At 40.7% G+C, this 26,968-nt stretch overlaps 1 protein-coding gene across 3 annotated transcripts; it reads left to right on the top strand.

Annotated features, from left to right (window-relative positions):
* svip (small VCP interacting protein) lies at positions 1-26,253 on the top strand. 3 transcript variants are annotated; one of them, XM_079809777.1, is made up of 5 exons: positions 1-114; positions 350-413; positions 5,149-5,199; positions 22,915-23,028; positions 25,838-26,253. In XM_079809777.1, exons 1-5 carry the CDS (start codon positions 92-94, stop codon positions 25,850-25,852), a joined length of 267 nt encoding a protein of 88 aa, XP_079665903.1. In that variant the 5' UTR covers positions 1-91; the 3' UTR covers positions 25,853-26,253. The 3 variants fall into 3 exon arrangements, with proteins under 3 accessions (XP_079665903.1, XP_079665905.1, XP_079665904.1); XM_079809779.1 differs by lacking the exon at positions 1-114 and adding an exon at positions 19,387-19,424 and having other exon boundaries at positions 217-413; XM_079809778.1 differs by lacking the exon at positions 1-114 and having other exon boundaries at positions 217-413; positions 5,152-5,199.
* Positions 26,254-26,968: the final 715 nt, after the last annotated feature.

Genomic DNA, 26,968 nt, shown 5'->3' with positions numbered 1-26,968 from the left:
GACTCTCGGTGCTGCTGTAATCCTGTCATCCTGACAGCTACACCTTCAGCTAGACTAATATATCATATTTACACAACACACCAAAGCACAGATGTCGGGATCCGCGAGAAGGAGGTTTGCTGTGGGTTATATCAGTCCGTTAGTGTGTTAAACGCTGTGTATGAGTAGCGGTAGCTGGCTAAAGTAGCTCAGCACAGCTTTGTTTACAGTGCTAGTTCTGTTCAAGCAGCTTCCATAGCGGGTAGAGAAGCTTTAGAGTTCATCTTAGCGGCCTGGCATCATCATAGGTGCTCAAATTCACTGGCATTTGTCTGAAAGAGTTGTGTTTGTGCCTGTGCTACATCATCAGCATGGGTATGTGTTTGCCCTGTCTGGGAGGAGGTGGGGATGATGTGGTGGTCACGCCAGACCCGGTGAGTACTTTTAATACTTTTATTCATTATTTACATTGCATATTTCACTGTGTTCATCTGTCAAGTGTTAACAGCCTGAACACAACGCCAACTTGATAAAGGCACTGGAGGGACATTTTGTGGTCGTGAGGATACAAATGTTTGTTTACTTGCTTATTATTAGTTTGTTTGTGAAATACTCTAATTTAGTTAAACCCACTGCCATACTTTCAGCAAGTATATGGATATCCTCATTTCTTTATTTGGTTTTTGTTTTGTTATCCATAAAATTTAAGTTTTTGGGGATTACTTACTCTCTCACATTTTTTATTTTATTTTAAGCAGACTAACTTTTCCAATATTTTGAAAAATATACCCTTACGAAACAAAAATATATTGCAGTATATTGGAAAATATAATGTAATACATAAAGCGATATATTCCCAAATATGGGATTTAATATTTATATTTTCCAATATATTGCAATATATTGAAAGCGGCAATCATTTGTATATTTTGCAATATACTGCAATATATTACATATATTGTATATATGTACCATCAATATAATATATTATAATATATTTCAAGTAATAAATTGGTAAATATATTTTCCCTTTGTAAGGGAAATACAATATATATATATATATATATATATATATATATATATATATATATATATATATATATATATATATATATATATATATATATATATATATAATATTATTATTATTATTATTTTTTATTTATTTTTAACTAGCAATAAAACAAAAGTGACAGATCCCCGAAGGAATATGTGTTCTTTGATTATATTGATAAGGTTTAGTTTCCCCCTGCTTGTCAATGTTTTCCATTTTATTTATTTACTTTTAATTAATATATATATATTTAAATCAAGACAGGATAATTGTCCATCCATCCATCCATCTTCTTCCGCTTATCCGGGGCCGGGTCGCGGGGGCAGCAGTCTAAGCAGAGATGCCCAGACTTCCCTCTCCCTAGACACTTCCTCTAGCTCTTCCGGGGGGACACCGAGGCGTTCCAAGGCCAGCCGGGAGACATAGTCCCTCCAGCGTGTCCTTGGTCTTCCCCGGGGCCTCCTCCCGGTTGGACATGCCCGAAACACCTTCCCGGGAAGGCGTTCAGGAGGCATCCGGAACAGATGCCCGAGCCACCTCAGCTGTCCCCTCTCGATGTGGAGGAGCAGCGGCTCTACTCCGAGTTCCTCCCGAGTGACTGAGCTTCTCACCCTATCTCTAAGGGAGCGCCCAGCCACCCTGCGGAGAAAGCTCATTTCGGCCGCCTGTATCCGGGATCTTGTCCTTTCGGTCATGACCCAAAGCTCATGACCATAGGTGAGAGTAGGAACGTAGATTGACCGGTAAATCGAGAGCTTCGCCTTACGGCTTAGCTCTTTCTTCACCACGACAGACCGGTACATCGACCACATTACTGCAGAAGCTGCACCGATCCATCTGTCAATCTCCCGTTCCATCCTCCCCTCACTCGTGAACAAGACCCCTAGATACTTGAACTCCTCCACTTGAGGCAGGAACTCTCCACCAACCTGAAGTGGGCAAGCCACCCTTTTCCGACTGAGGACCATGGCCTTGGATTTGGAGGTGCTGATCCCCATCCCAGCCGCTTCACACTCGGCTGCAAACCGTCCCAGTGCATGCTGAAGGTCCTGGTTAGAAGGGGCCAACACGACAACGTCATCCGCAAAGAGCAGAGACGAAACCGTGTGGTCCCCAAACCTGACACCCTCCGGCCCTTGGCTGCGCCTAGAAATTCTGTCCATAAAAATTATGAACAGAACCGGCGACAAAGGGCAGCCCTGCCGGAGTCCAACATGCACCGGGAACAAGTCTGACTTACTGCCGGCAATGCGGACCAAACTCCTGCTTCGGTCATACAGGGACCGGACAGCCCTCAGTAAAGGACCCCGGACCCCATATTCCCCCAGCACCGTCCACAGGACGCCGCGAGGGACACAGTCGAATGCCTTCTCCAAATCCACAAAACAAATGTGGACTGGTTGGGCAAACTCCCATGAACCCTCCAGCACCCTGTAGAGGGTATAGAGCTGGTCCAGTGTTCCACGACCAGAACGAAAACCACACTGTTCCTCCTGAATCCGAGGTTCAACTATCGGCCGAATTCTCCTCTCCAGTACCCTGGCATAGACTTTCCCGGGGAGGCTGAGAAGTGTGATCCCCCTATAGTTGGAACACACCCTCCGGTCCCCCTTTTTAAAAAGAGGAACCACCACCCCGGTCTGCCATCCCAGAGGCACTGTCCCCGACCGCCACGCGATGCTGCAGAGGCGTGTCAGCCAAGACAGCCCCACAACATCCAGAGACTTGAGGTACTCAGGGCGGATCTCATCCACCCCCGGTGCCTTGCCACCGAGGAGTTTCTTGACCACCTCGGTGACTTCAGCTTGGGTGATGGACGAGTCCTCCTCTGAGCCCCCAGCCTCTGCTTCCTCAATGGAAGACGTGACGGCGGGATTGAGGAGATCCTCGAAGTATTCCTTCCACCGTCCGACGATATCCCCAGTTGAGGTCAACAGCCGCCCATCGCCACTGTAAACAGCGTTGGTAGGGCACTGCTTCCCCCTCCTGAGGCGCCGGACGGTTTGCCAGAATCTCTTCGAGGCCAGCCGATAGTCCTTTTCCATGGCCTCACCGAACTCCTCCCAGGCCCGAGTTTTTGCCTCCACAACCACCCGGGCTGCAGTCCGTTTAGCCTGCCGGTACCTGTCAGCTGCCTCAGGAGTCCCACAAGCCAGCCAGGCCCGATAGGACTCCTCCTTCAGCTTGACGACATCCCTTACTTCCGGTGTCCACCACCGGGTTCGGGGATTGCCGCCTCGACAGGCACCGGAGACCTTGCGTCCACAGCTCCGAGCAGCCGCTTTGACAATGGAGGTGGAGAACATGGTCCACTCTGACTCAATATCTCCAGCCTCCCTCGGGATCCGGTCGAAGCTCTGCCGGAGGCAGGAGTTGAAGATCTCTCTGACAGGAGACTCGGCCAAACGTTCCCAGCAGACCCTCACAGTACGTTTGGGTCTACCGAGTCTATCCAGCTTCCTCCCCCGCCATCGGATCCAACTCACCACCAGGTGGTGATCAGTTGACAGCTCCGCCCCTCTCTTCACCCGAGTGTCCAAGACATACGGCCGCAGGTCAGATAAAACAACCACGAAGTCGATCATTGACCTACGACCTAGGGTGTCCTGGTGCCATGTGCACTGATGGACACCCTTATGCTTGAACATGGTGTTCGTTATGGACAAACTGTAACTAGCACAGAAGTCCAATAACTGAACACCACTCGGGTTCAGATCAGGGGGGCCGTTCCTCCCAATCACGCCCCTCCAGGTTTCACTGTCATTGCCCACGTGGGCGTTGAAGTCCCCCAGTAGAACGACGGAGTCCCCAGTCGGAGCACTCTCCAGCACCCCTCCCAGGGACACCAAGAAGGTCGGGTACTCTGCACTGCTGTTTGGCCCGTAGGCACACACAACAGTGAGAGACCTATCCCCGAGCCGAAGCCGCAGGGAAACGACCCTCTCGTTCACCGGGGTAAACTCCAACACATGGCGGCAGAGCTGGGGGGCTATAAGCAAACCCACACCAGCCCGCCGCCTCTCACCATGGGCAACTCCAGAGTGGTGAAGAGTCCATCCCCTCTCGAGAAGTGTGGTTCCAGAGCCCAAGCCGTGCGTGGAGGTGATTCCGACTATCTCTAGTCGGAACCTCTCAACCTCACGCACAAGCTCAGGCTCTTTCCCCGCCAGCGAGGTGACATTCCATGTCCCAAGAGCCAGTTTCCATGTCCAGGGATCGGGTCGTCTAGGCCCCCGCCTTCGACTGCTGCCCGATTCGCTTTGCACCGGCCCCTTACGGTCCCTCCCGTGAGTGGTGGGCCCACGGGAAGGTGTCCCCACGTCGCTCCTTTGGGCTGAGCCCGGCCGGACCCCGTGGGGGAAGGCCCGGCCACCAGGCGCTCGCATACGAGCCCCAACCCCAGGCCTGGCTCCAGGGTGGGGCCCCGGCTGCGCCATACCGGGCGACGTCACGGTCCTCCTTTTTTTTGGCATCATAAGGGTTTTTGAACTGCTCTTAGTCTGACCCGTCACCTAGGACCTGTTTGCCTTGGGAGACCCTACCAGGGGCATATAGCCCCGGACAACGTAGCTCCTAGGGTCATTCGGGTACTCAAACCCCTCCACCACGTTAAGATGGCAGTTCATGGAGGACAATTGTATTTTTTTTTATTTTTATTCATGCATTTATTTGTGCAGGATAATTCCTATTTCATTGATCAGAGAGAGAGAGAGAGAGAGAGAGAGAGCATAATGATATTCTGTTATTACCAAGGTCATCAAAATATGATAATTCATAAATGGAAGTATATACTTTAATGCTTTTTTTCTTCAAGGATAATGAGCTTCAAGAATATTCCCATGCAGGATGAAAGTGTGTCAGCTGTTCTTTCAGTGCCTGCTACAATTCATTAATAATCATAATGATGATAATAATAATTTAAAGAATAATATTGTAAATAATAACATTAATAATACATTGTATTTAAATTATTTTAAATTCAATTATTGATTAATGTATTCATTTTATATGAATAAAACAGTATATTTACACATTTCTATTTGTAAAGTCTTGGGTGTCACTTTTGTTATTTTGGGAGTTTGACAGAGGGATTTTTACCACATGTATTTCCCCAGGAGACCAGGAGAAGACAGCTCGCAGACGCTGCAGAGAAGAGACAGAAAGAGGTAATGCACACTGATGATACAGCTTCACACACAGATGGGTAGTTGACAGATAAAATGAGTTTGAACTTTTTTTTCCAACATCGAGGTTCAACGTTATGTGATTGTATAGGGAAAAGTGTGTATTTGAGGTGCTGTAACCATTTTCATCAGTTTAGTGTTACTTAAATAGTCCTTCTTTCTGACTGATATATTTACAAGTCAGGGCTCGACATTAAGCCTGTTCATGCGCACAAGTTAATCTGACACTCACTTGTCCGAGTAAAAAATTTGCTTGTCCGGAATTATTATTAAAGTGTAATTTATTCTGAAGCAATATTCTCACCAGTGTTCAATCAGCTTTGACATATTTAAATCTGCATATTTGTGATATTTTTACCTTTTATAAAGGGCATTTCCCCCATAATCTTATTAAATATAGGATATGCTTCAGCTTTTATTTTATATTCTTAAATTTGATCAATACATTTAATTAAAATAAGACACTCTAGGGCTGTTACCATTCAAATTAAACAATTTACATTGAAAAATTACAAATGCATTAAATAATGTTATGAGATTGTTTTAAATATTATTTGAATATACAAATAAGAAATGTTGAATGTTTAAACATGAAACTAAACCACCAGTAGGTGGCAGCAGGTGACCGTCTAACGAGTGAGTCATTGAGTCGATTTGTTCAAACAGCTGATTCATTTAATGCTGCGTTCACACCAAACGCGAATAGAGCGCCACAATCGCGTCTACCGCGTCTAGTTGGACGCTTGAACATTTTCAATCCATTCGCAATCCATGTCCACAGCGCACGAAATAGACGCACATTCAATATGTCATAAATCACGACTCTGCCTCTTTTCATTTTCTTAAAAAAAATATATTAAACATTAATAGCCACACAAATGTGGTCCAGGCAACTCCTAGATTATCTTCACTGCATGCATATTTAAAATTCCCAAAAAAAAATAAAGTTATGAAACTTCTCTTTGCCCTCAGTCAAAACGATTTAGCAAACAACAAATGATGATTCATGACACCAAAGATCGGCCGTTAGATCCACACAAGACAAATTCTATCTGATGTTTAATCACTACAGGACATCAGAGCCAGCGGCAGACGGCAGAAGGACTGGCCGAGGAAAGGCTGCTCTCGCCGGGGTTAATGAGCGCTGAGCGCCCGGTGATCGCCTGGATCTCACAACTCCAAAAACACAAGATTATTTTTTTTAAATAGGCGCTCTCTTTATAAATAAACCACAGATTTGAGCTTTAAACAACTACATTCTCACCTGAAAATGTCTTAAAACTACATTTTGTGACACAATAACAGTAGTATTTTAAAATGAATGCAGGTTTCTCATCACGTCACTTTACCACGTGACCGCAGCGAGCAGGCTCTTGATTAACACGGCCCGAATTGACGGTAATTTTTCAACTCGGGCGTCAGATGTGAATTTGCTTCAAACGCGTGAATGCACAAAAAGCACCACTCGCGCAAGACGCTTAATTCACGTCCAATTTGTGTCATTCGTGCAAACTGGACGTGTGAATGAGGCGGAATCGCGTCCATCGCGCCGCAGGGCCTCCAGACGCGTGTCAACGCGCCTTTCCATTGACCTAACATTGAAATCATTCGCTCCAGATGCTCTATTCGCGTTTGGTGTGAACGCAGCATAATGTGGCGTTCACACCGGACGCGAATGACGCGAATAAATCGCGCTATTCGCGCGAAGTTGGACGCTTGGACATTTTGAGGTTACTCGCTTCATTCGCGCGTGACATTCACTTTACAACAGACGCAAATTTGCCTCATGGGAGGGGCTTCTGCCAGCAGGCTCGTCTCGTTGAGAAATGGCGGACATGGGCTGTGTTTACACGTCTTTTTTTTGTTAAAATCTACTGTTAATGTGTGACAAAACGTAGTTTTAAGACTTTTTCAGGCAATAATGTAATTGTTTAAAGCTCAAATCTGTGGTTTATTTATATAAAGAGCATTTTATCTGGTGTTTTCGGAGTTGTGAGCTCCAGTGGATCAACAGCGCTCATTAACCCCAGCGAGAGCAGCCTTTCCTCGGCCAGACCTTCTGCCGTCTGCCGCTGACTCTGATGTCTCTGTGGCGTCTCGAGCTATAATTCGTCTTGTGTAGATGTAACGACCGATCTTTGGTCTCATGGATCTATAATTTGTTCCCTGGCAAATCGTTTAGGCTGAGGGCAAAGTGAAGTTTCATTACTTGTTTATTTTTAGGCTATAACTTTACGTTACCGTTGTAGCCGACTAGCACTGACTTTGAATGTTTGTCTGAATTGTTTGCTTTATTTCATGTATAGCTTATTGTATTGAGCTCATGTATTAGCTCATGTATACCTTTTACTTATACTTGTGTAACCAGATATTAATATACAGATTTTCTCCTCATTGTTGCCACTACTAGAGCAAGCTCCTGATTGGTTAACGCGGCGCGAATATCCGCCAAAGTTCAGATTTTTCAACTTGAGCGATTCATCACGCGTTCAAAACGCTCTATTCGCGCCGCCTCATTCGCGCGGATTGTGCCGCAGAACACGTCTTTGCATTGACTTAACATGTAAATCACTCGCGCGAATCGCGTCATTCGCGTCCGGTGTGAACGCACCATAAGAATGAGGCAGTTGTTTTTTGTATTGTATCTTTGATTCAATCGATTCATTCAAAGCTGAATCGAAAACGGTAAAACTCAACTGTTTTACTCTAGGGGAGTTGGAAAATTAGCCTATTTTCAAAATTAATGGCGTGTTCCTTTAAGGTTAAAATAGTAAAGGTGTTTTAAATTCCAATGCAAAGAGGCAAAGCCAATGTCTGTTTGGCTCTTATATAAATATACATGTATCCACTAGTCTGGCCATGAGTATTGCAGATCATAACTGCTTACTTATTTTGAGGTTGAATAAATGTTTAGACAAACACTAGATTTTTGAAATGTAAAATTTAAGAAAGTTTATAACTTGCATCCCAATATTTTATTTGTAATGATCCTCGTACAAGCACACACAAGTGAATATTAATGAAGGCAAGCAAATACTGAATTTAACCCAAGAAAAGTTTAAAATAGTGCTAAAAATGCAAAGGGCATTCAACAATTATTTCCCCCTTATATGGACAGTAGGCTATATAAATATGAATTGATACTGAATCAAGATTGAAATTTGTGGCAGTACCCCCCAACGCCCAAACCCTGGTTTAAAAATGACAGGACTTAAAACACATGCAAATAATAAACTTTCACTCTATGATGGTTAAACTTTGCTGTTAATCCACGAATCACATGCGTTCTGAACAGGGCGGCTGCCCGTACGGATCACGAGTCAACTACGATCCCTATACACATCACACATCCTGTCATGTGACTATCGCGGATCTGCACATCGCACTATTGATGCTAAAGCGATATATATATCATGCAGCCCTAATAAAAACTGTCTTACTGTTTACAAACAACCACTCAACAATAACCAGTTCAACATTGTTCAAGCACTTTTGAAAAGAGTTTTTGTTAGATTAATGCATTCATTAAATTGAGCTGAAAATGCGCACAAGGTGGGGTTGAAATACCTTGTTTTGAAAATATTGGGCTGTCATTATTTGTGGGTCAGAACCAGCTCAGGATTTGATCAGTTACGATGAACCCCTGTCATCGTCACTGAGGCGTTATCTACCTCATCCAGCACAGCCACAATAACAATATAAGATCAAATTCATAACATTAGCCAAGTTTCCATCCACTTTTTTTGTTCACATTTTGTTATGGACGAAGTGAATATACGTAAAAAAAAAGCACAATCTGCTGTCTCAGGCCTGTTTCCGTCCAGTTGGCCTTTTACCGATGCAATGATGTGCGTAATGACGTCATCCCTAAAAAACACATCGTCGCATAAGTTTTGTTGTATCGCTAAAGAAATCTGCCCCCCGAGTCGTTTCCACACATCATTTTGCCTATATCGCAAATTATATCGTATCTTTTGCTTCCCAAATATTTGTAAAATGCATGAGACAATTTACATTCGCCACTTTACTGCTTAATATTTTCACGAATAACAGGCCTATTACTAAATGAGGAAATCAGGGGAAAATCCTGTCAGACCAGTCTTTATGTGAAGAAGCCCATGGGTTTGGACACAGGGCCGCTCATTTGTCCTGTATGCAAAATTTTAGCATCCATAAAAAAGATTGGTACAGTAACATGTTCGGTCATATAGCAACAATCTTTACTGTAAGCCTTGAACATGCAGTCAAGCCAGTCGCGGTTTGATGTGGCCGAGAATGCATGTACAGTGGGGCAAAAAAGTATTTAGTCAGCCACCAATTGTGCAAGTTCTCCCACTTAAAAAGATGAGAGAGGCCTGTAATTTTTTTACCATAGGTACACTTCAACTATGAGAGACAGAATGAGAAAAAAAACCACAGAATTTATTTGCAAATTATGGTGGAATATAAGTATTTGTTCAATAACAAAAGTTAATCTCAATACTTTGTTATATACCCTTTGTTGGCAATTACAGAGGTCAAACGTTTTCTGTAAGTCTCCACAAGGTTTTTACACTCTGTTGCTGGTAGTTTGGCCCATTCCTCCATGCAGATCTCCTCTAGAGCAGTGATGTTTTGGGGCTGTCGCTGGTCAACACGAATTTTCAACTCCCTCCAAAGATTTTCTATGGGGTTGAGATCTGGAGACTGGCTAGGCCACTCCAGGACCTTGAAATGCTTCTTACGAAGCCACTCCTTCATTTCCCGGGCGTTGTGTTTGGGATCATTGTCATGCTGAAAGACCCAGCCACGTTTCATCTTCAATGCCCTTGCTGATGGAAGGAGGTTTTTACTCAAAATCGCACGATACATGGCCCCATTCATTCTTTCCTTTACATGGATCAGTCGTCTTGGTCCCTTTGCAGAAAAACAGCCCCGAAGCATGATGTCCCCCCCCCCATGCTTCACAGTAGGTATGGTGTTCTCTGGATGCAACTCAGCATTCTTTCTCCTCCAAACACGACAAGTTGAGTTTTTATCAAAAAGTTATATTTTGGTTTCATCTGACCATATGACATTCTCCCAATCCTCGTCTTGATCATCTAAATGCTCTCTAGCAAACTTCAGACGGACCGGACATGTCCTGGCTTAAGCAGGGGGACACGTCTGGCACTGCAGGATTTGAGTCCCTGGCGGTGAAGTGTGTTACTGATGGTAGCATTTGTTACTTTGGTCCCAGCTCTCTGCAGGTCATTCACTAGGTCCCCCTGTGTGGTTCTGGGATTTTTGCTCACCGTTTTTGTGATCATTTTGACCCCACGGGTGAGATTTTGCTTGGAGCCCCAGATCGAGGGAGATTATCAGTGGTCTTGCAGGGCTCCAGAGTGCGACTAAAAGGTCGCATTTTGCGACTAAAATTTGAGAGTGTGCGACTGAATTTTACATCCAGTCGCACATGTGCGACCAGTAAATTTGCCTGCTGTCGGTACTGGAGAAATTAAGAAAATACACTTACTATTTATAATTGATAGACGTTATATCTGTCAAATTCTATCTTTCCCAGCCGTTTCTATATGAGATAATATTAAACCATTTGTCCGTGATGCATTTTTGCTATTCGCTATCCAGAAGAGAGAGAAAGCGAGCGAGCTCTCTCACGTGGAGCAGCGAACACAACACCACACTCAGCTTTAATGAGTGACGATGGCCAAGAGAACTACACAAAAGTTTAGTCTGCTTAAACTTTAGGGATGTGCTGTGATATTAATCTAATTTTATTTTGCGATTTTGGCTTCCAAGAATTATAAAAAGATGGTATGAGGTAAAACTATTCCTATAGCCGTGTTCGTCGAGCTCATCCTTCCCTTCACAGCTGCGCTGTCATTTCTCCTTAAACCTAAACTTAACGTCAGATTCAGTGATTGTTGTAAACTGCAGTCTCTACTGTTGCTAAACTGCGGGATGTGTTTGATAATAAAGAGCTTTTAAATGCACAATAATCCGCGCATGAGACGCTGTTTCCAACTTCAAGGCGGCTTATGTGTGTGTGCTGCGAAATGGACCGGCTTGCACTTAATATTTTAGGCTTCGTGTGCGCGTCTAAACCATCAAATAAACAACAAATAGCCGGTGTCAAAATGACCGGATTGGAGATAGTTACTTTAACAGTTTATATCTTAAATGGGCGTAAATAGTTTGGAGAAATAGGAGAATATGATATTATTAGTTCTACATTCGATCGGTCTTAAAGGTCCTGTTCTTCGTGATCCCATTTTTCAAACTTTAGTTAGTGTGTAATGTTGCTGTTAGAGCATAAATAATACCTGTAAAATTATAAAGCTCAAAGTTCAATGCCAAGCGAGATATTTTATTTAACAGAAGTTCCCTTTCAAAGCCTACAGCGAACGGCCGGTTTGTACTACATCCTGGTACTTCCTGCTTTAATTACGTCAGTAGAGCAGTTTGTCGACTAACCTCCGCCCACAAGAATACGCGAAAAAGGGGGCGTGGTCTTGTTGCCTCCTCGTGGAGAAGAGGAAGTGTTGCGTTCGGTTCGGTTCGGTTCGGTTCGGTTGCGCTTGTCGCCATGTCGTTCAGACGCTGTTATTTTCATCCCGGAGTCAAATCACCTTTGTTTGGCCTTCAGGGGCTGTAGTTTGAGCGCGTTCATCTCCCCGTTATGGTAAGAGGCATGAACTTCTCGGGCAACGTGTGCTAAGCTGCTGTCGAATCACAACACGGGAACCGCTGGCACAATCAGAACTCGTTACGTATTTCTGAAGGAGGGACTTCATAGAACGAGGAAATTCTCTGGCCGTTTTGAGGACAGTGAAAACAGCAGTATACAGATAAGTAAATTGTGTGAAAAATACTGTGTTTTTTTACACATAAAACATGAACACATGTTATATTGCACACTGTAAACACAATCAAAGCTTCAAAAAAACACGAAAAACGGGACCTTTAAAGGGGCAGCGTCTAATAAACCTGCTGACGATTGAGCCATTAATTTGAATCGAACAAAAGGCAAATAGAAAATATTCACATCTCTTGAATTAATAACTTTAGCTTTTATAAGCATTAATCTATCAATTTATACAGTGAAAACTATGCAGTGTTATTTTACATTTCATTACTTTATTAGATTTCTTTGTAGGTTTGTTCTTTACTGTAATATTAATGTTAGCAGACCTTCCGAATGCCTGCACACTGGTCCATTTACACATAGATGTTTTATATTTTTGTTCAAACTTTGCGGTTTCTTTTGCTATAGATATTTTACTTTTCAGATTATAAAGCCATGTTAATTATTAACAAATTAACAAGTTCTTAATTATGTTTTTTTTTTTATATAAAAAATAAAAATAAAATAAAGTATAATAAAAAAGAACCGGTAAGAATACTGTTAAAGTACCGGATCGATAAGCAGTATCGGTAAGAGTAGTAATACCATTAAAACCTTAACGATACCCATCCCTATTATAGATTGTAATACAGTGGAAATTAGTAGATTTGGTTAGCATGTTGATTTACGGTGTGCGCCCCTAAAATTTCTGGTTGTGCCCCTAAAATTTTCAGTTGGGTGCCACTGTGCTCCTAGTGAAAAAAGTTAGTCTGGAGCCCTGTCTTGTATGTCTTCCATTTTCTAGTAATTGCTCCCACAGTTGATTTCTTCACACCAAGCTGCTTACCTATTGCAGATTCAGTTTTCCCAGCCTGGTGCAGGTCTACAATTTTGTTTCTGGTGTCCTTTGACAGCTCTTTGGTCTTGGCCATAGTGGAGTTTGGAGTCTGACTGTTTGAGGTTGTGGACAGGTGTCTTTTATACTGATATCGAGTTCAAACAGGGGACATTAATACAAGTAACAAGTGGAGGACAGAGGAGCCTCTTAAAGAAGAAGTTCTTGCTTTTTTGTAGGTGAACAAATACTTATTTTCCACCATCATTTGCAAATCAAATCTTTAAAAATCAGACAATGCGCTTTTCTGGATTTTTTTTCTCATTCTGTCTCTCATAGTTGAAGTGTACCTATGATGAAGACCAAGAGTGAGGAGTGCAATTAATTAAAGAGAAATTTACTGAAGAATAGTTTGCAGTTTCATCAGCAGAAGAAGCTTCAAGTCTCACAAGGAGTGTGTAGGCCACGCTCCCTCTACCAGCCTATCGAACATACAATATCTCAACAGTTATACTGTTTTCAAGGTCTAACCACGTCATTACTGCCAGGTGGATGATTCTGATTGACAGTCATGGTACTTTCCACACATCGTCAGTTAATCAGATTCATGTGTACACTTGTTGATGCTTTCACCCGGGAATTAGGCACGTCATGACCTTCCAGATCTGGAGCAGGCGAGGCAAGGTTGGAGTTGGTTGAGCAAGAAAAAGTTTCCCAAAACATACTGATAACATGTGCTTTCTCTCAGTGAGAGGTACAGACAATACAGGCAATATTCATACAATTCTTTAGGGTTTCAGTAAAAAAAGACAAATCCATATTTCATATCTGGAAGCCGGGCTAAGTGACCAAGCACTGTTACTGCACTCCCATCGAGTTAGGTGTGTGAGATAACTCCAAAATCCAAACACACGGCACATGTTCTGAAATCAAGTGTTTAGCGACACATTACACATCCCTAGGACAGACCCTCAGTCACACCTCAGAGACCAAATACACACTTCAGAAAACATATAAAGGAAGAAACAGTCATTGATTAATCAAAATCATAACTGGAAAGAATCATTAAAAATCATTATAATAATATAGAAAGATAAATATTGATTAAGGCTTTGATTATGAATTTAATTCGGATATATACAATTATATTGAAGCGGCAGTGGATCACCTTTTAATTGTATTTATACAATTATTTTATTAACAAGTGTGACGTTTGCGATTTTCATTTGTCAAGTAGCAGATCCTGCCCATTAGGCTTGCTACGATAGTCGGTGTTGCCGGTGTTACCGGTGTCCAGACTCAACACCGGTTACATCATTTGCCCACCGTGGCACCGCCCACCGTCTTTTTGATTTTTTTATAGTAATAAAATAATTTAGTTCAGTTAGAGAACAGACAATACAAATAAAAACTGAACTTATCTGCTTAATAAAGCAGGATCCGACCGTGAGTCTCGGCAGCGGCAGGAGTCATTCATCAGATTTAAGAGTGAGGAGCTGACGGAGATGATCGCGGAAGATTTGGTTTCAAAGCGAAACGTAAAAGTGCCTATTTAAGGGAGTTTGTCATTTGTTTTGTTGTTGTGTTTTTCATTAAAAATAATAGGCTAATGAACCCACAATTCAAGCAACCCGCAGCCGAATTGGCGCTAATTCAAAACTGAAAGTAAAATGTGCACGGCCGCACAGAGCGCGCATTGTTTACTTTGGCCTGGCTCTGCATTGCGAGCCTCCGCGCTCCGCGCATTTATTTTTTGCCGCGCGCACCCTCGCGCTCGTGCGGGCGCGTCGAGTATAAACAAGGGGACGAACTGTTATTCATTCATGGCGTGCATCTCAATCATAGACTGATCAATGCTTGATCAGTGCCCTGACTACTGAACTAGGGAACTGATTGATACGCACCCATGGCCTCACAGAGCGCGCATTTACAGACGAGCTGTCATTCACGGTGTGTGCGCACTGGCGCGTTTTCAGTTCAGAGCGGTCGTGTGCATGTTACTTTAGATTTAAAAGCCTCCGCCGGTGATACCGGTATTACCGGTGTTGTCACACATCAATTAACCGGTGGCAAAATTTCCTCACCGTCACATCCCTACTGCCCATGAAATCTGATTTTATGTTAAATGTTATTAACTTTATTATTCAGACACAGAAGTAACATGTTGTGTATTTTACCTGTATTTATGTCAATTTGAGAAACTCCTACAGCCTTCCTTCGTTTGACAGACGGCGCATTATTATTTTTGACGAGCATCAGAAATTTTCCTCATCCATTTTGAAACAAAACTTTATATATTATTAAATTGTAGGTTCTATATTTTTATTAACAAGTGTCATTTTTTTTTACTTCGTCATAAAGATTATTCAGATCAATACTTGATCAAGCAATATTCAGAATATTCAGCTTTTATTATTCTGATGAATTTTTATTGGATTAAAAAAACTGACAAAATTACAAAAATAAGGATGAATGATGTTTGAGATGCAACACGTCTTATTCTTACCCGGAGTAATAAAATCATTTAATTTACAATTTAATAATATGAATATAATAGATTTAATGCATCTTTGAACTACAGTAGGCTTGATGTGATAGTCGGTGTTGATGGTGTTACCAGTGTTCAGACACAACACCGGGTACATCACTTGCCCACCGCGGCACCGCCCCCACCGTCGTTTAGATTTTTTTATAGTAATAAAATCATTTAGATCAGTTAGAGAACAGATCTTATTTATTTTTTTATAATCATTACCATACTGTCACCCAAACTGAATAATTCAAACATGTTTAAATGGTTTAATATCTTCTACAAATATTGTTTATTCTTCATGTTCTTTTCTGACATACTCCAGCTCTTGTTAAAACACTACACATGTACTTTGTGTGCATTTTGATCACTTTTTGAATGAAATCATATTTATTTTGTCCATCAAAAGCGTGCACTGCTGCTCACGCGCTGAAAAAAATATATGCGCTGAAAATGCACACAGAAAAATATATGCGCTGCTCACGCGCCACTCAGGCTTGCAGTGTGAAACGGCAGTAACTCTCATAGGAATTGAGAGCACTTGCGCTGCTCCGAGTCATTATGCATGCCCGAGCGGCCGTGTGTATTTTACTTTCGGTTTAGAATTAGCGATCTAAAAGCCCCCGCCAGTGATACCGGTACACTAAAAAAAAAATGATTGTCTAAACATAAGATTTATGTATTTGAATTACATATAAATTTTCCATGCATTTGGATTACATAATTTTAACATAAACAAATTAATAAACTTAATGTGATTCATACATGTAAGTCATACATAAATGTAGCAGGTAAGATTTATGTAATTGTATTGATAAACTGAATGTGATTCATTTATGCCAGTTTTACGTAAATTAAACAGTTAAGATTTATGTAAAAGTGCACAGAAAAACACCCATGTTAAATTAACACTTCCTAGTGTTCATGTGTGTGCTCGCTACTGGGTTAAAGTACCATTGAAGCAGTGTTAAAGTTAATTAGATAATTGAGTGATGATTGAGTATTAATGATGAACACCTTATAATAATGAGCAGAATCACAGAAGGAAAGAGAAACATAAGAACTACAACTGACTTCAGCCACAGCCTTAGATGAAATCAACTGAAGATAAAAGAAGACATTAAATCTCTGAAGATCTCAGCAGATGAGGATTAAACAACTCCACAAACAGCATTACCAGCATCACGCATTACTAACCAGACTGACTATATTTCTGTCATTTCTTTTTTAATGAAAATTATAGTTTAATTTGAAGTCACCATGCTGGAGATCAGTGTTTGCTTTAGTTGGGCTCTTGACCCTTGACTCTTTAACTTTAGTTTTTCTCTGGCTCCTTTAACTGTGTCTTTATAAAGCACATTTGTTAAGACAATGGAATCCAAGAGAATATGTTGTCAGTTGATATTGACTATTTATATATTGATGCTGACATCATGTGGCTGAATCACTGATCTCATTCAGAGCCTAATCTTCTGGTTATAGTGGTAATGTGTTACTAGTTTTGTTTTATTCACAACACGAGTTCCAGCACCGTTGTAGTAATCAAAGAATATGCAGGATTTAAATCTACAGCATTACTTAGATACACACTGACATCAAGAATCCATGTATGAATCTCAACAATGGTGACAATCAATTAAAAGCTTCATGCTGCCGTGCATGTTGGGTACCACCAATCAACCCCCCCCATGTGTCCCAGCATGCATTGCGGCACGAATAAATTATGCATCTGAATTGTGTCAAAGTTTCTTTGATACTTAATATTTGCTTTTACTTTTGTTGTTTTTGTTGTGACATTTTAGTTGCTTATTTTATGTTCAGAGTTGATCTGTTTATCTGATTTATTTTTTATTGTCACCATTGTAGAGATTCATACACTGATTCATGATGTCTGTGTGTGTCTCAGTAATGCTGTAGATTAGAACCTTTTGCACACTATTTTTAGGGGCCAAGCACCGAAGGTGCAGGCACCTATTGTAATCGTTAGATTTCTTCTTATTATTATTATTCCGCCACAAAGTCTATGGCAGCCCATAGAACCGCTTGCGGGAAAGTTGTGAAATTTGGCACACAAATAGAGGACAGTCCCAGCATTAACCACACCAATTTTGGAATCTCTAAAACAATCCCTCTAGCGCCACCACCTGTCCAAAGTTTGACTCATATTTGTGCTAATAACTTTTGAACCATAAGGGCTAGAAACAAAATTATTTTTTCCTCTAATTCCAAACTTTGCGTTTGTCATTGTCATCTCACTCTGACCACACCACATCAATTTCGTTACTGCGCCACCTATTGGTCGAAAGTGACAAACCATTAAAGGATATTATTAGTGACTGTATATGTGATTTTTCAGCCATTTTTGACTAAAATCATCTTAAAATGCCTTTAATTGCTCATTGTTGCAGTTGGTCTAACCCTCCCAGCCATGGTGGCATGTCTTTCTTTGCGCTTGGCCCCGTTAATGGCTGCTCGCAGCTATATTTTTTATTTTTATCTGCATATTCGATTACCACAACCGTCCTGGATCTTGTGCTGTAGAATCACGTCTATTATTATGAATACTACAAAATTAATAACACATTACCTCTATTCCTAGAGAATTACACTCTGAATGAGATCAGTGATTCTGGCCACTACAAATAGCCAACATCACCTGATAATTTTTTTTTCTTGGATTCCTTTGACATAACAAATGTGCTTTACAAACACACAGTTATAGGAGCCAGAGAAAAACTAAAGTTAAAGATTTAGGGCCAAGAGCCCAACTAAAGCAAACATTAATCTCCAGCATGGTGACTTCCAAAGAAACTATTATTTTCATTAAAAAAGAAATGACAAAAATATAGTCAGTCTGGTTAGTAATGCGTGATGCTGGTAATGCTGTTTGTGGAGTTGTTTAATCCTCATCTGCTGAGATCTTCAGAGATTTAATGTCTTCTTTTATCTTCAGTTGATTTCATCTAAGGCTGTGGCTGAAGTCAGTTGTAGTTCTTATGTTTCTCTTTCCTTCTGTGATTCTGCTCATTATTATCAGGTGTTCATTATTAATGCTCAATCATCACTCAATTATCTCATTAACTTTAACACTGCTTCAATGGTACTTTAACCCAATAGTGAGCACACACATGAACACTAGGAAGTGTTAATTTAACATGGGCATTTTTCTGTGTGCTATTATATAAATCTTACCTGTTTCGTTCACATATAACTGGTATATATGAATCACATTCAGTTTATCAATACAATTACATAAATCTTACCTGCTACATTTATGTATGACTTACATATATGAATCACATTAAGTTTATTCATTTGTTTATGTTAAAATTATGTAATCCAAATGCATGGAAAATTTATATGCAATTCAAATACATAAATCTTATGTTTAGGCATAGATTTTTTTTTGAGTGCCCGGTGTTGTCACACGTTGATTAACCGGTGGGAAAATTTCCTCACCGTCACATACCTAAACTACAGAGAAACGGTGCTTTAACGGGAGCAACACCACGAACACGGACGCTATAGGCTAAATCTTATGTGACATTTATTTGCGTTAAAGCCCTTTTTCTCGACAAAATGTGTTTCCAAACCAGTTTTTCGTGACATTTGAAGTGTTGTTTATACGCTAAAGTTAAACGGAAAAAGATTGTGTTGACATTTGCAAAAAATGGTCGATAATTCCGTCAGCTATATCGGTAAACATTTTGATGCCCTAAACCTTTTTCCGCAAAACAAAATCCTTGGATGGAAACCTGGCTAGTGATAACCTAAACGGACCCAGCCTCAGCAGTGACACTTTATAACAAATCTGTTTTGTTATCCTCATCCTCTCATTATACATCCTGCTCTTATCTTTCTGCTTTAATTCATTCTTCGTCAACCTCACATTTGAGATCCTTTTTAAACGTCCAGTGCTTTATGGTGTAGTGATTTTCGTTTCCTCACATGTAATTGGAGGGCCATTTTACTGTCTCTTAGAGGTTTAAGGGAAAGCATAGAACGGCTAAAGCGTCACGGTAAGTACACATCCCCGTTCGTCTGTCTCCACACTTCTGCAGCTGAAACACCACCACACACATCTTCTGTGGTGTCATCTTGATTCTTACTGCTGCTGTAATGTCATAATGCTTTTTTCTGCTAGCGTAATGGCGGTTCGTCATTTATCATTAACAAAGTCTCATTGCCTCTGTAGAATGTATTCGTATTAGAAAGTTAGACTCGTGAAACGGTTCATTTTTAGTTGGATGTGAGTCAGTGAGCGAGTTGTTAACAAAAGAACCACTTTCAGAAGGATTTGTAGATTTGAAATTCACACTGATTTTGGGGCTACTGCAAGACTACTACAACTATGATACTACCATGATATATTGAAGTATATATATTGAAGCATGATATATTGAGCCTTTCCTTGAAGTAAAAGAATTGAAAGTGGGGAGAAATCTCATTGTGAAATAAATTCTTTTCTCTAGTTCACGTTGGCCATAATTATTGTGACGTCCTTTTCCCAAGATAACAGCTCTGAGTCTTCTCCTGTAATGAGTTTGGAGATCAGAGATCATTCCTCCATACAGAATCTCTCCAGATCTTTCAGATCCCAGCTCTTCTCTTCAGTTCATCTCTCATTCTCTACAGGGTTCAGGTCAGGGACTGGGACGGCCATGGCAGAAGCTTCATGTTGTGCTCAGTGACACTTTTTTGCATTATTGTCCTGATGGAAGAATCAACCATGGCCCATTATAAGATTTCTAGCAGAGGCTGTCAGGTTTAGATTTTTTATCTGTTGGTATTTGCTAGAATTTTCTAGAATGATGCCATGAATCTGAACAAGATGTCCAGGACCTCCAGCAAAGAAAATAGGCCCTCAACATAAAAGATCCAGCGGTATATTTAACCGTGGGCATGGGGGACTTTTATCCTTTGCACCAAAGCCATCTGGTGTGTTTGCTGCCAAAAAGCTCTTTTTATAGTGTCATCTGATCTAGGGCTGGGCGATAAGGCCAAAAATAATCATATCTCTGTATTTTTTGGTTGAATGGTGATACACTGTATATATCCTGGTATTTTCTACGTTTTTCTATTTGGATAAAAAAAAAAAAAATCTATTTCTTTTAATAATAATTTTTCACATCCTGCCCAATAATGTCCTAAAAACAATGTTGATATTGAAGGCTATAAACAAATACAGTGCATGTAATGTAAGCTATGCAATATATTATGTGCAAAAAGTGGGTTAAAATCACATCACATCACATTCTAACATTGTAACATTACAATCTAAAATCAAAATTAATATTTCACTAAACTAAAAATGAAAATAAATATTAGCCTATATTTGATTACCCCATTATAAATGGTCACTTTCATAAAAATATACTTACTTGTAGGTTTAAAATTCCACATATGGCACATTTATTGTCCAACAACAAATATTTTAGAAATCTGTATAATTTAGTCAGAATTATAGCGTTCCTATTCTATTGCGCTCCGTCTGTTTGTGGCGGCGCTCGTTCACGGAAGCCTGAATTTTAGTGGAGATTCACACGCAGAAGCTTGTCCTCTCCGGACAGCAAAATGGACATATTTGACTTTCTAACATTTACAGATGGAGAATATCCCTGTGAAATGCAAGTTATCCACTGAGGAAAGCCCCACATCTCAAACGCATTAAACAGCGCAAGTATTTATCTGTCTGTCAGCACAAGAAGCCTAACGTTATCTCTCAGAGCATCTGACAGGGCGAGCCGCTTTAAACTATACGTGTTAACTATATCTTACCAGTTATTTTATAGCCCTTAATAAAAGCATGTGTCATGTTGAGGACAAGTTGCATCATGCACTTTCCCTGCATCAGCTCACTCTGCGTACTATTTTTCAGATGCGTTCGTATCAATCTACTATATATCGATGTAAACGCTATTGCCTCATTCCATATCGTTTCTAAAAAATGTATAGATATATTGTAAAAACTCGATATACCGCCCAGCCCTAATCCGACCACAGAACCAAGTCCCGTCTGAAGCTCCAGTTGTGTCTGAATCTGCTGGAGTTTGTTTCTGGATTTTTCTTGAAACCTTCCCAAACAACATGTGGTGATGTAGGAGTTGTTTGATAATTTTTTTGTCGTTCTGAGCCCAAGACCCTCAACTAATCTCTGTGATTCTCCGTCTGTGATCTTGTAGAGTCTTTGTCCACTCAAACTCTCCTCCTCTCATGTGTTAGGGCGATATAGACACACGTCGTCTTCCAGGCAGATTCAGAACATCTTTAGTTGATTGAACTTCTTCATGATGGTGGAAATGGGGATTTTCAGTGCTTTATATTTTCTTACAGTCACTTTCTATTTTGTGAAGCTCAATCTTCTGCTGCACATCAGAACTATATTCTGTGTTTTTTTCTCATTGTGAAGATGATTAAGGGAATTTGGCCTTTGTGTTCCTCATATTTATACTCCTGTGGAACAGGAAGTCATGGCTGGACAATTTCATGCTCCTAGTCACCCTGGTGTGCTAAAAAAAACGTAAATATTAATGGGAATATATTTTACTCATAAAAAATTCCAGGAGTGGCAATAATTACGGCCAACGTGTTTTTGAGAAAAGCATTTATTTCATAATTTGATTTTCCCCCCACTTTCAATTCTTTTACTTCAATGAAAGGTTCAATATTTGCACTATTGCAATATTATATTATTTTCACAGCCATCTTTGATCATATTTACCAAGGGGGGCCAATAATTCTGACCACAAATTCTGACTCGTTATGGCAATGAGAACTTCAAAAGGTAATTTATTTAGATTTTCGGGCTTTGTGAGATTGACCCCTATAGACCTTATTCACAGCAGCGCCATCTTTGATCTTTAATGGGAATAAAGGCGAGGCTGTGAGGGATAGACGTTCATCTCTTCAGCGGGTTGAACTGTTCATGTTTTTGAATTGTTCTGCTGATGAAACGCTACACAATATCTTTCCAACCCAGACAATATGAGATGTGGAAAATTATAAGTGATTTAAGAGCTTTTTACAGCGGATGCCTATGAAAACACTGCAAGTCTTTCCCTCACAGCCTCGCTTTCATACCTGTCATGGCGCCGCTCTGAATGGCCAAGTCAAGTCACAGTTATTTATACAGATTATGTTTCAAAGCAGCTTTACAGTGATAACAGGGAAATGATTCAGCGATGCAAACTGAGTTTGTTCCGGCTGTACAGCAGCTCTAGAAGAAAACCGTGTCATTGTAAAAGGTCAGGGATGTCAGTGATTGGCTGGTTAGTCAGGGCAGTTTAGTGTCCAGTGTTATCGTAGATGGGATGAGTTTAGTTTTTGCACACTCTGTTCACACATTTCCAGCTTGTCTAACGTGCACCATGATTCGGCACGCGAGCACTGAATAATATTGCACACTTCATCTAATAGTGACTGAAATATGCTATTGTTCTCACTGAACAAATCAAGTGTTTGGGGAACAAGTGTGGTGTGGTAGCTGTGTTTTGTCTGATCTTTGTGTAGATTACCTACAGAGGTGTCAAAAACCCGGAAGCCTTGGAGAGGAAAAAGAAGAAACAGGAAGAGACAGAGAAACAGACCATGAACTCTGTACCATCTGGAGGCGGGGGGCTAAGGGTAACTTTTCTTTTCTGCATTTACTAAAGAGATAGAAGTAAGGTAGACTGAGTTTTTAGCTAAACTAGCTTGAAGTAATTTTAATCAGAAGTGTGTTTCAGAGACCCCACCTCAGAAGTCTTTGACCTTAGACTTTCATTTAAAATTCAACATACAATTAATCATTATATTTTTATATTTTGACACATGAATCAATATTAATTTTTATAAAATGCATTATATCGAATTAAAAGTAATACATTTATTCAGCAAGGATGCATTATAGTGATCGAAAGTGACATTAAAGATTTCTACATCAAATAAATGCTGTTAATGTTAACAACTTTCCATCACGGTTTCCACTAAAAAATTAGGTTTTCAACATTGATGATAATAAGAAATGTCAAATCTGCATATTAGAATGATTTCTGAAGGATCATGTAATAATGAAGACTAAATAACTGTTAAAAAAAAAGTTATTTTAAATTGTAATAACATTTCAGGATCCAGGATTAAAATAAAAACATATTTATGTATTGCTAGAAAATAAATCCTCCATTATAGCAAATATGAAATAAATAAATAAAATTTTCTAAAATACAGTGAGGAAAATAAGTATTTGAACACCCTGCTATTTTGCAAGTTCTCCCACTTAGAATTCATGGAGGGGTCTGAAATTGACATCATAGGTGCATGTCCACTGTGAGAGACATAATAAAAAATAATAATAATACAGAAATCACAATGTATGATTTTTTAACTCCATTTATTATCCTTTATTAGATGCACCTGTTTGAGGTCGTTAGCTGCATAAAGACACCTGTCCACCCCATACAATCAGTAAGAATCCAACTACTAACATGGCCAAGACCAAAGAGCTGTCCAAAGACACTAGAGACAAAATTGTACACCTCCACAAGGCTGGAAAGGGCTTCGGGGAAATTGCCAAGCAGCTTGGTGAAAAAAGGTCCACTGTTGGAGCAATCATTAGAAAATGGAAGAAGCTAAACATGACTGTCAATCTCCCTCGGACTGGGGCTCCATGCAAGATCTCACCTCATGGGGTCTCAATGATCCTAAGAAAGGTGAGAAATCAGCCCAGAACTACACGGGAGGAGCTGGTCAATGACCTGAAAAGAGCTGGGACCACCGTTTCCAAGGTTACTGTTGGTAATACACTAAGACGTCATGGTTTGAAATCATGCATGGCACAGAAGGTTCCCCTGCTTAAACCAGCACATGTCCAGGCCCGTCTTAAGTTTGCCAATGACCATTTGGATGATCCAGAGGAGTCATGGGAGAAAGTCATGTGGTCAGATCAGACCAAAATAGAACTTTTTGGACATAATTCCACTAAACGTGTTTGGAGGAAGAAGAATGATGAGTACCATCCCAAGAACACCATCCCTACTGTGAAGCATGGGGGTGGTAGCATCATGCTTTAGGGGTGTTTTTCTGCACATGGGACGGGGCGACTGCGCTGTATTATTGAGAGGATGGCCGGGGCCATGTATTGCGAGATTTTGGGGAACAACCTCCTTCCCTCAGTTAGAGCATTGAAGATGGGTCGAGGCTGGGTCTTCCAACATGACAATGACCCGAAGCACAGCCAGGAGAACCAAGGAGTGGCTCTGTAAGAAGCATATCAAGGTTCTGGCGTGACCTAGCCAGACTCCAGACCTAAACCCAATAGAGAATCTTTGGAGGAGCTCAAACTCCGTGTTTCTCAGCTACAGGCCAGAAACCTGACTGATCTAGAGAAGATCTGTGTGGAGGAGTGGGCCAAAATCCCTCCTGCAGTGCAAACCTGGTGAGAAACTACAGGAAACGTTTGACCTCTGTAATTGCAAACAAAGGCTACTGTACCAAATATTAACATTGATTTTCTCAGGTGTTCAAATACTTATTTGCAGCTGTATCATACAAATAAACAGTTAAAAAATCATACATTGTGATTTCTGGATTTTAGATTATGTCTCTCACAGTGGACATGCACCTACGATGACAATTTCAGACCCCTCCATGATTTCTCAGTGGGAGAACTTGCAAAATAGCAGGGTGTTCAAATACTTATTTTCCTCACTGTAAATAGAACATTTTATGTAATATTTGGGTTGGCTTTTTCTGAAGATTAAGTACCTTCTTCGGCTGATATTTGATGTTAATAGAGCTCCGGAGGTCACGTGACCCATTCTGTTTACGACGCCATTTTGGCAGGCATACAGCCGGTGCACTTTAATTCAAAAGACCTAGACCTGGACATAGAAAAACGTAATAGATTAAACATAACAGATCCCTATAATGGGGTGCTTTTCACGTGTATGGATAAAGGAACGGAGAGCTTTCCTGTAAGGACACCTGTGGCACCAGCTCTAGCCTAGTTTGGACGCAAACGGGCACTAAGTTACAACTTTTGCACCACTAAATATTTTTGCGTTGCACCATTAAACTTCGTTGAAGCCTAAATCTACGTATAAACAAAATATTGAAGGAGGAGTAACATTAACAGATAGAATAGCAGCGGGCTGAACTGCATCAATACGCTCTTGTTTTACATGACAGACATCAATTCTTTACACGTATATGATAAAATTCATATCATAACAAAAATAAATGCCGGTATTCGGTATGAACCGGTAAACCGCCCAGCACTAGTTTAAACCGTCTGGTTTTAAATGATTGTATAGATGCCAATGCTACAGCCGCTCTAGCGCTCCCCTGATTGCCTGCCAAAATGGCGGCGTTTAGGCTGCGTGACGTCAACCTCCGGAGCTCTATAGTCACTGAATAAATGAAGATTGTTTGAGTGTTGTTTTCTCTTTCTCTGCAGTGGCAGGTTGGCTAACCCAGGCTGGGGATCGACCTTCATCTGCAGTATTTCCCGCCGACTTGAGAGATCATAAGAACTCTTTGTGCTTTCTTTCTTACTTTGAAGTGTACACTAGCCAGGGGAGTTTGCATAGAGACGGCCAAGCTCTTGCACAAAGCTCCTAATCCTTCAGGTCTTCTGATTGGCCAGAGTGCACTCAGGCCACGCCCCTTTACATGCCAAGGTGGGCTAGCTAGTGGGTTCCTGGGATAGCGCTTTTAGAAAATCACGTGTTTTGGTTTTTTCACAACTTATTCCGTTTACGTTCGCGCATCATTTTCACACACGCAGCTTTTGTACCGATGTGCTTTCTATTGTTGACATTGTTTACGAGCTCTGAATGTCATTTTAATACACATTTATACGAGTGAAAAGCATGTTTTATATTGGATTTGGAGTCATTTAATCCATATTTAGCCATTTATATTTATGCATCTGTTACCAGTGTGTTGTGCTTTGTAAGTGGGAAGTGTGCGATATTTAAGAGTGAAGTTAAACGTGTGACTGAAGGAGAGCACTTTCACTGCCTGCCGATTGTATGACTTGCTGTTCTTTTGAACCAAGTGGAATGTGCATCACTTTATCTGATCAGACACCTCAATGTCTCACTCTTTCTGAAGGGCTTTGTTTAGCTTAACTTATCACATTTCAACTCGTCGAGTGACTGTATGGGATATGGCTTGTCTGTTGTGGTTAGTGTGGGATATATTGTATCTATGAGTGAATTCTTCACATTGCCTTTGATGCATTTCTTTTTAAGAAACGGTTTTAAAGTTATGCTAATGAGTTGTTACCTCTCGCCTACAGCGATCGCAGTCGATGCCTGTGGCAGGGAAATCCATTCGTTTCTTTCAGAATGGGCTAGGACACATTTCTAAACTCTTCACACAGTGAGCACGACATCTAAACTGTGGAGCATTTATCGTTGCTTTGGCACCGAATGACATCAATTCTTTTCTCACCCAGACACAAACACCAGCTAAACTCAATGTTATATATATACAATATATACAAAACTAAACGAGACCGCAATTTGCTACATTTCTACAGTAATGCCATAATGAAATGTATAGTTACAGTGTAATTGTACAG

This window comes from Gobio gobio (assembly GCF_949357685.1).
Source record: "Gobio gobio genome assembly, chromosome: 25".
In the NCBI taxonomy this organism is placed as follows: Eukaryota; Metazoa; Chordata; class Actinopteri; order Cypriniformes; family Gobionidae; genus Gobio; species Gobio gobio.
The sequence above is the reverse complement of the archived record's forward strand: the minus strand, read 5'-3'. Positions and strand labels throughout refer to the sequence as shown.

What these genes read in the sequence shown, in the direction of transcription:
- svip (XM_079809777.1), top strand. Translation starts at nt 92, where the DNA reads ATGTCGGGATCCGCGAGAAGGAG. An exon ending in TCGGGATCCGCGAGAAGGAG is followed by an intron (nt 115 to 349) that starts GTTTGCTGTGGG and finishes CTACATCATCAG; the next exon opens with CATGGGTATGTGTTTGCCCT. An exon ending in CAGAGAAGAGACAGAAAGAG is followed by an intron (nt 5,200 to 22,914) that starts GTAATGCACACT and finishes ATCTTTGTGTAG; the next exon opens with ATTACCTACAGAGGTGTCAA.